General features: G+C 39.3%; 1 protein-coding gene across 6 annotated transcripts in view; it reads right to left on the reverse strand.

Moving 5' to 3' along the window:
- Nucleotides 1–13286, reverse strand: part of UTRN (utrophin) — a 348412-nt gene that overhangs the window by 264413 nt on the left and 70713 nt on the right. For all 6 annotated transcript variants that reach the window (XM_014263434.2, XM_014263436.2, XM_014263435.2 and 3 more), the window contains 7 exons: nt 10305–10397; nt 8785–8862; nt 6968–7060; nt 5927–6099; nt 2458–2573; nt 1284–1447; nt 444–647 (listed from right to left, as the gene is read on the reverse strand). In XM_014263434.2, the coding sequence (XP_014118909.2) occupies nt 444–647; nt 1284–1447; nt 2458–2573; nt 5927–6099; nt 6968–7060; nt 8785–8862; nt 10305–10397 (921 nt within the window). The remainder of the gene's footprint in view (nt 1–443; nt 648–1283; nt 1448–2457; nt 2574–5926; nt 6100–6967; nt 7061–8784; nt 8863–10304; nt 10398–13286) is intronic.

A 13286-nucleotide genomic window follows, 5' to 3' on the forward strand; every position in this document is an offset into this window, starting at 1 on the left:
AGATTTAGAATCAAATTAGTAGTCAAACCAAAATTTGGAAAAGAGTCATTTGGAAGTATCAACACATGTTTCTGAAACGAAGTATCCTAATCATCAGAGGAAGACCACTGAATAAATTCATTATCAGTTTCAGCATTACCCTTATTTAACAGCAAGTGGCATAAGGCTGACCAGGCTTTTTAGTAATTGGCAGCAGGGAAGTACAACCCAGTCTGGATAATACTGCCTTCGTATTATGCATACCAGTAAACTAGCTACCAAAGGCTGTTTATAAAAAATTACATTAAGATTTCAAAGCATGCTTCATTCAAGGTTCTTCTAAAAAGAAGAATTTTGCCTTGAATAAAGACTAGGAAATGGAAGTTCTGCAGCTTATTTACATACACACACACAAAAAAAAAAAGAAGCCAAACCACAACAGAAGAATTTATAAGAAAACTTACCTCATGGGTGGAAAATTGTTCTTTGACTTCCTCAACATCACCAGATATTTCTTCCTGTTCCCGAAATGCATCCTCAGCTGACAGCAACCATGTAAGAACTTCTTCCAGAGCAACTTGGTAGCTATCCAAGTCCATATCCACCTCTGTCACTGTGCTAGGAGTCTCTGCTCTAGAACTGTCCTGATCTTCTTCAAGTGCCACAGTCTAGGCAGCCGAGAGGAACAAGATGTCTTAGAAGTGCACAGAAGATGCCCTCCCAAATGGTATTAAAAATAGAACTAAGATCTCTTTCAATCTTTCATAAAATGTTAAAAATAATTGTTGGATACATTTTAATGAGAAAGGCCAAAGTCATTATATTAAAATGCAAGTTCATTAGCAAACAACCAGGACAGTAAAGACAACTTTCATCTTGCTCTGTCAACAGTGAATCTCAAAACCAAACAAAACCTTATCACTACCACTAACCACCACAAGTTCAATTGCAAATTCAGTTAAAGATTCTGGACCACTCCCTTCAGCTTATCAAGACGTATGAAACAGAGAAGCAATAAATAAATAAATAAATAAATAAAAGTACACCAAAAAAACAAAACAAAAGGCAGCATAACACAAATGGAACTTTATACCTCAATATACAAGATTCTGGACATGTTTCAGAAAAGAAAAAGGAAGACAGAAAGACCTAAGTTAATGACAAAGAAGTTGCTATGATTTTTCGCATTTTCCCAGTTGTGTTGCTCAGGACAGAAGGCATGTTCCAAAGATAAGTGACGAACATGAAGATTAGCTAAAATTACAACTCAAGAAAAGAAAGGCTGGTTTTGATGACAAACACACCTGCTGCATACTGAATTCTCCAGCTTCACATTCCTGCTTATATCTCCTTGGAAGGGTTTCTACCTCCTGAATGTCTTCAATTGTAACTTGCTTAGGGAGGACCTCAAACAAAGAAGTTAAATACATAATAATGGACTTTTTGTCTGGAAGCTGTACAGCAACATCTGCATCAAAAAGATAAAACATGGGAAAAAATAAATGAAAATTTTTAAAATCATTACATAGAGCACAGGTAACAATTCACATATTGTCCAAACAGCCTTTCATAAACTTTGAACTCAGAGACCAGGTTTGACATTAATTAAAAGTAGCATGAAGGAGGAAAGAAAAAAATTAAAATTAAAATTTCTATATTTGGAAGTGAATTCACATTAAAATTCTTGATCTCTTTGAAGTAAGAACCCAGACATGAAGTTGCTAAGGAATAAAATTTGTATGGGGAAAATTGTTCTGAAGCATCTCCCAAGCAGAAATGTAGTTCAAGGACAGTATCCTGCATAAACAAACATTTCCACTTAGGCTCTATCCCACTTCCCATTGTTAGTCAGGTAATTTTCTCTTTTTCCACACTGGAAGGAATTTCACTGAGACAGGATCACTTCATTAGGGTTATGAACAGTACCCATTCAGCTAATACTTTTGTTCTTCATAAGAAGGTGATGTTTGAAGTTAGAGGGCTTGTCCTAGAGCATGAATCTTTGAAGGCTCGCTTCATGGCAGAGCAGCAGGTCAGTATTTTAAAAAGGAGCTGTCAAGGTTTCCTGGTAAGCATTCCTAGGCAGCTACTGCTACTCACTGTGTATGTAAAGAAAAATAAATTATGAGCTGTTAAACCATCCCATCCTACAGAATGCACTGTTGCACCTGGAAAGCACACACCCTTGCAGCACAACTCCTACCTGAAGGAAAACAAAGTCAGCATACAACTTCAGCTTCAGTACACAGTCTCTGTATGGAAAGTCAACCTGAACCTTAATATTCAAAATGCCAAAGCCTACACATACACATCCATGCCCTTACTCTAACAAATGGCATTTGTTTAAATCCAAATGTAAAGGCTTGAAATTAAACAGCTCTGCACAAGTGTGTTATTCATACTTAGTATCGATAGAAGAAATTTCTTTTAAAAGAGCTCAAAAAAAGCTTCTTGTCAAGTAAAATAACTGTATCCCACCTTCAGGATCCAATAGTTTCTCTATTCCTAGGTGGTTCTTGGCTATGTTGAAAGCATTTTCCAGTCTCTCACCCGGGGACATCTTTGTAACTTTATCCCAGCTGAACAGCTCAGGTCTAGAAGTGAAAGCAAAACAAGGATGAAAGCAAACTTTATCCATAAGAAAATTCCATACCATGCAGAATATCAAGTCATGCATATGATAGTAGTTATGTTAATTAATAGCTATAATATATTCATACACATATATACCAACTACCAACATAAGTGCATAAACACAAATGAAAAAAAAAAATAAAAGCATGATTCTCAATTATTAATGAGAACCTGATAACCACTAATTAATTAACTGACTGCATGCCCACAGCAACATCCACCTTCTATTCTGAGTCCTAAACATAAAGTCATTGATTTCAACAGGAAAACAAATACCGCTAACAAGAGCGCATAACCTCGAAAATTTATCCCAGAACCAGTTTTCTGCAACTGTTGCTTTTACAGCATTACTGTTACTACACATTTTCTGCATCAGGCCCTGCTGGGTAATCAAGAGTCACTCTGTTCCTGGAAAACCTCATTCCAGACTTGTGATGTGGCTCAGTGACCACCCCAGGCCATCACAGCCAGGAGAAACAGCAGTCTCCACCCCACCCATTCACTCACAGTCTTGTCCCCCCAGTAACAAAAAACAGCCTACAAGAAAACACCCCATCACAAGTGCAAATCTTGCACATCCCAGCACTAATCAGGCCAAGGAGCTGATCAATTTGCAGTGTCAGCAGCCTTCATCAAAGATCAGTGTTAACCCAAGGACATCTCCAGTCCAGGTGAGAACCCAAAAGATAGCGGTGGGTCTCAAGGGGAAAGAGCAGAGCACACAACAGCAAGCAGAGGCAGCAAACAGGGCCTATTCCCAGCAGTACCTACACCTGTGGCACACGATCAGCCAAGTGCTGCAGCAGCACAGCTGCAGAGCTATTAAAACCCCTTCCATTCTCCTGCAATGGTGGCTTCTCATCAAAACACTGCTATTGATTCCGTCATTTATAGAACTTGGGGAGGAAGAGATGGGCTTTACTTTAATTCTTTTAATATCTGATTCAGTTGTAAACTGACTTAAGAGTACCCTTTATCATCTGTTGAGTCACTATGTTTGTGAAACAGGAAGTCCCTAAGCCAACAGTCTAAGAAGCAAAAAGCCAGAGGAAAGCAGGGTGAGCAGGAACAAGATGTATATAGAAGCTCATGTACATCCATGCAAAAGCAAGAAGGATACCCATAGATTCATGTAAATCTTTAGCAGACATTGACTTTGAAAACAAAGGTATTAATAAATCACAACTAGATACTTACCTAAGAGTGAGAAAATCGAACCAAAAAGCAGAATTCATTTCAAGGAGGAACTAAGGTAATATTAGTAAGCAAAAGAGACCGGTACAGTAAAATGCTATTAAAATTATATGAGGCAATAGGTCATTTACATGCTGAAGGTGTTACAAAGTTATTAGATATTGCAGCCAAGAGGTAGTACAATTAACAATTGTTGATAGATACATAAAGAGAAAATAAAGATATTAAATCTCTTAATGGAATCCATGAAGGTTCTCCCCTTTTAAGTGTCATATTAATATAAAATAAAAATGTAGCACTGAAAAATGCTGTCTAAGTAAGTTACATAGCTTTGTTGTCCTATCATTTCTGCAACCTGCCCCAACCTCCTTGTTCCTCACAAGTGCTTTTAAAGCCTCTCCTTCAAAGCTGAAAGGAGAAACCCAGCTCAAGGTTTTTTTTAAAGTTTAGGGAAAATTATGCTTCTCTGACTAAAGGACTTGTGCCCAGGGACAACAGTGCTGAATTCTGACATGCCAGCAGCTGTCAGGCTCCAAGGAATGGGGAATAAAAGGCTCAGACTCAGATTTTACAAACTCACAGGAATGCACAGTTATTCAGTCAAAGCTTTCAGCTGGGGCATTTGCTACTTAGTGATCTGAAAAGAGCAGAGCTCACAGACTTCAGATCCTGCAAAGCACAAGCACATAGTCATAACAAGAAGGACAAGAAACAGCCTAAAACTAATTTTTCTGCTTCCCTCAGGTCACCTAGGTTTCATTTGTGTCTAAAGCTGGCACAGTCTCCATCACAAAGCTTCACACATTCAGCAGCAGAGCAAGGCCACTACAGGCAGTTGTGCTGGTAGGAAAATCACAACTGCTCACATCATCCAGGGGAGGGACTTAGCAATGCTTGTGATAAATTCCAGCGAGACATTTGGTAGTATTGCTCTGTCCTTGCACAGCAGTCCTTCCAAACCTGCAGAAGCCGTCAGCGTGGTGCTGGCCCTCCTTTCACACCCACGCAGGCTGAACACAAGCCAGCTCCGGTCCACAAGACACAGAGTATGGCAGGGCAGACCTGTCCTGAAGCCAACAAGCCTGTGACAGGGCCTATTCCAGTTACCACAGGCCAAAGGGGCACTTTAGAGCAGGCTCAAAGTGAACATATGTTCTGCAAACACTTTGCATCTGCTGGGTGTTAACATGAGTGTTTGTAAAGCCTTTGCTGTGTCAAATACCTGGTGACCAGGAGGTCTGGTTAAATTCTAGAAATTATTATACAATTTCCACATAGAAATGGTTATTTATGGGTAAGAACAGTCAGACTTTGCAAAGCAATGAGCTGACTTCATTTAAGAGATGCTGGATTAGAATGAATTGTCCAGTAGATCTCAAAGAAAATATTTTTAAAAAGGAAATAAAAAAGGGTATGCAATGTTAACAGAATCTGTAATGATGATTTATTTAAATGTCTGAAGAGTTTTGCAAAAATCAGAAAGAACACAAAAGATCTGTGCAAAGAAACTTTAATGTTATTCCTTATAAAGTATAATGAACAAACTAAAGGATACTCTACAGATACCTGAAGTGTTCTATTACCCTTTGATATTCTGCCCCACAGTTCTCCTGAAAGAACTGCATACATTGTCTTTCAAGCAAGATATATTAAAAAACACCAGGAAAGTGACAGAATCTCTCATTCTTTCATTTTGAAGCTTCTGTATCTTCTTATTGAAATGATTTGGCAATTTCCAATGGAAGTGATGTTTCTATTTACAGAGGAGGCCAGGTAAAAGGAAGGTAAAAGGAGAAGGTCAGCTCCCCCTTCCCCCACAGAGACCCTTTCAATATATTCACTATAAAAAGCAAGTGGGATGTAAATCCATTCAAATTAGCAAGTGCTTGTGCATGTGCAGGAACTCAGTGTTATACTCCTGCCGTGGCTCCAGCCTTTGCAAGGCTCTGGCAATGTCCCACCACTGCTATTGTTACCACAAAAAAAGACAAACAAAAAACCTGGATAATGAATCACTCAAATAGGCTAGAAGCTGTCAAATGCTCAAGTATGAAGACACAGAAAAAAAAAAAAAAACTGTTTACTTCACTAGGTCAAAGACAAGCTGTTTGCCACTTACTTGTGTCTGTGAATCACAGCATTAAAGGCGAGTCCATCAGCCCAGCTCGTGGTGAAGTTCAAAACGTTGACCTGACTATAGGGTCTGGTGGACTGCCGAACCCAGCTCAGCAGTATCTTCTCACTGTTGGTCTGCTGCAAATCTGACATGATGTTCTTCATGACATCCTTCACCTGCAAGACAGCAACAACCACACCTTTCCGAACATATGCCCCACTTCTCCTCCTTACAAAACCAAATTACTTCACAAATCATGAAAGGGGCTTCCCCATGGAAAGCAATGAATCAGACTCCAATTCCCCACATGAAATTTTGGAATAGCAGTCTTCAGGCCATCTTTGCCCTCTATTGATTACAAGAGCCAGTGATGCTTTGTGTAATAATGACACATTACTCTTATATTATGATCCTCCCACTCTCCTTAGTGCTCGTCTGCTCTAAGCACAGGGAATAATACTCCTCACTGCCTCTGCTGTGGTTCCACCAGTAAATAAACCCCAAAAATACAGCTTGTACAGGTTTTCTGCAAGAAGTGGATATCTGCTGATCCAACAAAAGTAGTTTGTTGTTTGGGTACTACAAACATCACATATCTACCAAAGTCCCCCCAAGTCAATTTGATGATCTTCCCACATACTTGGATAAACCAGGAGCAATTCAACCTATGAGACTAACAAACCTACAAAGCAGCTGTAAGATGCAAGACAAACGCAGCTACCAAAACAGTAAAACACTACCTGCCTCAAGCCCTTGAGGAAGGAAAAGAAATATAATGCTTCAGCCTGAAAAGCCTCTCTGCAATTCTCACCAGCAGGAACTAAACTGAGCGGCTGTGCACAACTGGGCACATACGAGAGTACGGATCGTGGGAAGCAGCCAATAGACTTTGAGCAGAAACCAAATACTGGCCTGCCTTTATTTACCAGCCCAAAATAGAAGCAGTATTTTCTGCCACCAAAAGCCTGGGAAGGTTTGTGAAAATCACAGCAGAACAATGTACATGATTCCTGGAAAGGAAGAGATCTCATAGCAGCCTCTCACCTGCCAGTGCAAGATAATGCTCCACAGCAGCCCCAGCGTCAGCTTGTGATTTCCATCAACGATGTCAGTTCCTCCAATATTCACCAACTCCACCTGGAGAGGTTGAATCACTCTCTATTAAACACTGCTATCACAGCTCCAAGTCATAACCCCACCCCATTTCCCTGGCTGTCCAGCCAAGTATTACCAAGTGCTCTCAAATAGAAAGTAGTTGAAGAGAAAAGCAGAGTTGACAGAGGACTGTTCATCTGAATATGTCATGACATCTGCTTAAATAAACTTCATGTTAACTGCTTAAACTAGATGACAAAGAATGGCACCAAAGAAGATATTCCATTTGAAGAGTTTTATTCTCTCCTCTAAATATACAGGTGCATACCAGCAGTCAAAACTGAACAACAGAAATGCAAGCATAAAGAATCTGATAGGAAAATAAAAGTTTAGCAAGTTTGGTCCTTGTTTTGTTTTTGTTTTTTTTTTTTTTAATTTGATTGACAAATCAAAAAAGTTGACTTTCCTTACTTGGAACCATTCTGCTTAAAGGATGAGGTTCACAGGATCACTTGATCACCTACACCCTAGATTTGTCTGATCCTTGCAATATATATTTAAACACTTTTATAAATTATTTTGCAAGTTATGAATGTTGCATAGCCCACAAACTCTCAAACAGAATGCAACTGCTTCTCAGTGGATGTCTTTTCTCCCCATCATAACAAACACACTTTCTAATGAAGCTAAGCAGTAGGCATAAATCAAGTACATGACCTCAACAACCTTCAGCTAACTAAGACCATCTGTTTACTCCCAGAAACCCAGATGCTGTCAGCTTAAGGAAGAAATAATTAATTATTGCAATTCAGTATTGTTTCATTTATTGTTATAATAAAATAAATCAATTTCAAGCTGGAAAACTCATTATTTATCCTTTTAAAAGTTAATATTTACAGTATCTCAAAGAACAAAAACAACCCACTGCCAGCTTCATCTGCTTCCACGAAATATGACACTAGTCCACCAACACAGAGGGGAAATTCCAGTATAATACAGCATGTTGGTATCACTCTTCAATCAGCAGTCTATATAAATATGCCTGTGCTTGCTTGTATTTGATGTATTTTATTGCCAAAATGCTCTTATTAAGTTAATTTTAGTGACCTGACATTCACAAACAGAAATTTCTAAGTATAGAGAGCACACTTACCAGGAACTGTTCATCAAAAAAGGAAGAAAAACTAAAATCACTTTACTACAGCACTATCATCTTCCAGGCAGTAAAAACAAATATTAAGCCAAATAATTATTTTTATTAAAGGAGGATTTTGTTTTGCTTGTTCTTTTTGATCAGTTATCAAAGGTGCAAATTAGAAACTACATGTTTGACACAGATGACAGAAGTCAATGAAAAGACTCCTGGACGTGGAGAGCAGGATAGAGCCACGAAACCAGCCATCCCCTTACAGATTTCTGCACAAGTTATGCGGCATTACTGGAAATTATTTTTTTGTGCTGCTGTATTCATCAGCTATGCAATAGGAAAGCTTCAAGGCAGCTTTTTCTCAAGAGCTGCACCCATCTCAAAAAAACCCACAGTTTTGTGATTAGTGGTTTAATACAACTATTAAGTTTGCATTTTAAGAACTCACAAAATTGCTGGACACAAATTCTAAATCATGTAAGAAATTATGAACAGTTTACCCATCTCAAGGAGATTTCATTTTAGGTACGAAAAATCTTTATTCTCTGCCTTCTGAACTCATGTACATACAACAATAAACTAAAGAATCTCTCAAAAAGTTGTGGAAAAACATGCTCACATTGTTCTGATGCAAGACTTGCAGTACTCGGTTGACATTATTTAAGGCATGTACTCTTGTGGAACCTCGTTCTTTAGGCTGAAAATAAAAAGTTACAATCTGTTCAACATCAGAATTAATGGACATACCAAATAAAATCAGAGAAAAACTCTCCAGATTTCAACTTTTTTTTTTTCTTTTAGTAGTAGTAAGAAAAATGAAACAAGATCAATCATACACAACAATTTCAAAACGAAAATTGGTCAGAACAATATTCTCCAATTCCAGACACAGGATAGGCCTTGGATTCAAAATATGTTTCAGCTCATCTTCAGTAAGTCCAAAATTTTTATTCCCAGCATCTACAGAATAATAAGCCAGCAATGCAAAAGCAAAGGGAGAGTTCCTGGGGAAAATCTGAGGCTTTTGAACATTTGCCAGAGTACTTGAAATTTTCTGGCTCCCAGGAGAGAACAAGCAGCAATTTGTTTCTCTGGCACCAAAAGCCTGCTAAATCTTTGCATACTGGGAAGAAGTTACGCTTCCTGACTTTCCCTTCCTTTTAATATCAGGGCAAATAAAAAAAAAAAAACCAAACAAAAACTACACAACTAGAAAAAAAAACAAACAAAATCAAACCTTCAACTCTTGACAATATCTGCCACTCCATTTGCCTTTAATCACTATAATTTAATACCTGTGTCTGAAAGTGATCATACTGCAAGAGCATGGAGCTGAACTTGGAACGCAGTAATCAACTTAGAAACAAAAAACCTCCTGTTGTTTTCAGCATACATCAAATCACACCACAAATTATTAAAAGTACTAATAAAACACATCTGCTTAAAAAACCAAGTGAGCTTGCAACATGAAATTTTATATGACTGAAGGTTCCTCATAAGGTCCATAAACAAATTTGAGACATTATAAATAGTGAAATCAATAATTTAATTCCAAGTAATGGCACAGGTTTCACCATACTTCATGCACCTTTATGAAGAGCCATTAATGTTAGCAGGGGAAGAGTTTACAGCCATACACACTTTTCCATACACATTTTGAGCAGTTTTCAGCCTCTTCCTGTCTGTAGATGACAAAATTTTTCAATGGAGATGCAGATTTTTACCTACTAGCTGTTGCCTTTTTGCTTTCTTTTTTTTCTTTAAGAGATCTTTCACAAGCTTACTAGAAGCCCACAGGGATCCAGCTGAACACCTGATCAAAAACAACCTTTAAAGGACGTCTGTTAAAAACATATTAAAAATGTAAACACCACTGGTTTTACATGCTCTGCTAGGTAATATGTAAACCCTCAAGAGAGGATTACACAGTTAAGCTTCAGCCTGACCCTGTATCTCATGAGTGGAGTTCATGGGAATTTCACTGGGACTGCAGAGAACAAGTACACATTACAAGCAAAATAGGGTTTTAAATAAATTCAAATTAAAAAAAATAAAACATATGCCTCTGTCTGTGTTTTGTTTATTCATTGGTTTGGGTTTTTTTAATAAATGAAAATATGACTCAGATGTTTCTCTTACCAGAGGTTTCCCTGTCAGACCCTCCAAAAGGTCCAAAAGCTTCCTTCCATCTTTGAGATCTGTGAACATATCTTTCACTGGGGCCTTCCCACTCTGTAGAAGAAACAAAAGGAGAAACAAAAACTGCTTAAGCAGAACTTCCTTGAACATACGTACTTCTTCCTTCGTATCTTTTTAATTTCTACTTATTTGGTACTAAAAGTAGTAAATGAAAGCTAGGGGACTGCTACAGTGATCAAGAAGGAACCCTTCCCTTTTTAAGTGTTTTTTTCTTTCCCCCCCCTATCACTGTAGTTCTGTGCATCAGCAGTCCTGTACTAAGGAACCAAATCAGTACATCCTGGCTCAGATTAGGATGGATGCATTAACACGCAAAGATGGCAAAGAAAGAAAACTTGGCAAGTTTGAGGAGTCATTTGAGAAGGAATGCTGTGGTTTGGCTGCATCTAAAGGAAGAAGAAACTGAGGCTTTTCAGAAATAAACTTTTGGAACAAGTTCTCTCAGATTTAAAAAAAAGACAAAAAATGACTTGGAATTGTGCCCTGTGTAAGAAGATGCCACTGTTCTACAAAGACCAGTAGATCCAAAGGTACACTATTTATTGAAACAAACTGGTCACTTTGTCTACCATGGAAAAAAAAGCATCATGTGAAACCCAGAGCTACTCTAAATCATAAATTTCTAATTTCTGCTTCCTTTGGGAGTGGAGGGACTCCATACAAGAATTGTGGCAGATGAGAGTAGAATCGTGTTAACCTTTTCCTTGCTTCTTTTTTATCTTATCTCTTCTTGGACCATAAGAAAGTTACTGTGGGACAGTTTTACAGGACAGGGGGAGAAGACACAGCCAGCCAGCAACTAAGTGCATTTGCTTCGTAACATTCACTTGCTGGCTGCCAAGAAATCAATTAAACCACTGCTTTCAGTGTCCCTTTCAAGTGCCAATGTGAGGAGAAGAAAAATATTTTCTAAGTACCACAAAAAGCTGCAATATTTCCTTTTCCTATCACCTTGACTTTTTAACATTGCTCTTCAGAAAGAAGGCTATCAGAGACCTGCCTTACGTGACATTAATTAGCTGGCATAGATCTCTCCTGTCTTCGATTATCTCCTCCTGCCCTACAGCTGCTGGTAATTGCCAAATACTGGCTAACAGAAAAAGAAAACTGAACCAAAAAAGAAAAACTGAACAATGAACCCTGTTTTTTGGCAAATGTCTGTTTTACCCCAAAATTCATATGGGTTTTCCTTAGGTGTCCCATTTAGTTAGATTTGATACTACTGAAACTACCAACACAAGAAAAAAAAGTCAGAATTGAACAGCTGCAAAGAAATATTTCAGTTTCCTGTACAAAAACATAACTAAATGTAACAATTTCAACCAGCTAAACAGTGGTAAGTATGATCTTCCTCTCAGAGTGTGTACTTTTCACAGATGATTCAGATACTTCACAGCCACATAACCAAACTTTTAAAGCATGCTGGAGCCTACAATGGGACAACTGGCTGGAGAGATGAGGGGAGACCAATGGCTGTTGTCTACCTGGACTTCAGCAAATCTTTTGACACTGTCTCCCATCATATCCACACAGGCAAACTCAGGTATGTGAACTGGACAAGTGAAAGGTGAGGTGGATTGAGAACTGGCTGAATGGCAAATCCCAGAGGAGAGGGTCACTAACACTGGCACAGAGTCTAGTTGGAGGCCTCTCATTTGTGGTGTCTCCTAAGGTTCAACACTGGGCTCAGTGTTGTTTAACTTCTTCATCAATGATTTGGATGGAGGGCCAGGTGCCTCCTGAGAAAATTCATAGATGACATGAAGCTGGGAGGAGTGGCCGGTACCCCTGAGGGCCGTGCAGCCACTCAGAGGGACCTCAGCAGGCTGGAGAGATGGACAGAAGGGAACTGTGTGAAATTCAACAAAGGCAAAGGCAAGGTCCTGAACCTGGGGAGGAATAACCTCATGCACCAGTATAGGCTTGGGCTGATCTGCTGTGAAGCAGCTCTGTGGACAAGGACCTTGGAGTCCTGGTGGACAACAAGCTGTCCATGAACCAACAGGGTGCCCATGTGACTAAGGAGGCCAATGGTGTCCTGGGGGCACTGGGAACAACACTGACAGGAAGTCAAGAGAGGTGATCTGGTCTCTCTATTCATCCCTACTGAGGACACATCTCACCAGGTGCATGTGAGCCTCACGAGTGCTTCAGTTCTGGGCTCCCCAGTACCAGAGAGTTGTGGAGCTCCTGGAGTAGCTCCAGCAAAGGGCAACAAAGTTGATCAAATGATTGGAGCATCTCTTTCAAGGAAAGCTTCAGGGAGCTGGGCTTGTTCAGCCTTGAGAAGAGACAACTGAGACATGATTGGAGTCTGTAAGTATCTGAAGGGAATGTCCCAAGAGGATAGAGCCAATCTCTTCTCAGTGGAGCAACAGGACAAGAGGCAACAGGCAGAAACTGATGGAAGTTTCACCTGAACATAAGTAATACCTTCCCTGTGCAGGTGACTACACAACAGAACAGAGTACCCAGAGAGGTTGTGCAATTTCCCTCACTGGAGATACTCAAAAAAAAACATCTGGATGCAATCCTGAGTAACATGCTCTAGGGCTCCCTGCTTGAGCAGGGAGGCTGGACTAGGTGATCTCCAGGGGTCCCTTCCAACCTTAACCATTCAGTGATTTTATGAGCCAGAGAACAGGATAACAAATGGAGATGCAGAGAAGCCTCTTGTACAGTTTATGGTGTAATACAGGAGGAGATCAGCCACAGTGCAAACAACCCAGATGCCAGTAAAATTTAGTTTACATTTGGTTTGCATCACCACATTGAAGACAGTAAAAAAAGGTTGCTAAGGGCACAAGGAAATTGTTCATATGACCAGAAAAGCAAGCAGTAGGAGCTAACAGAGGTCTCTGGACACAGTAATATTCAAACACTCATTATGAAAGAAAAAAACTAAAAAAACCAAACAAGCCT

The sequence above is a fragment of the Pseudopodoces humilis genome, chromosome 3, assembly GCF_049639895.1.
Source record: "Pseudopodoces humilis isolate 2021_Gansu_Grassland_sample_001 chromosome 3, ASM4963989v1, whole genome shotgun sequence".
NCBI classification, from domain to species: Eukaryota; Metazoa; Chordata; class Aves; order Passeriformes; family Paridae; genus Pseudopodoces; species Pseudopodoces humilis.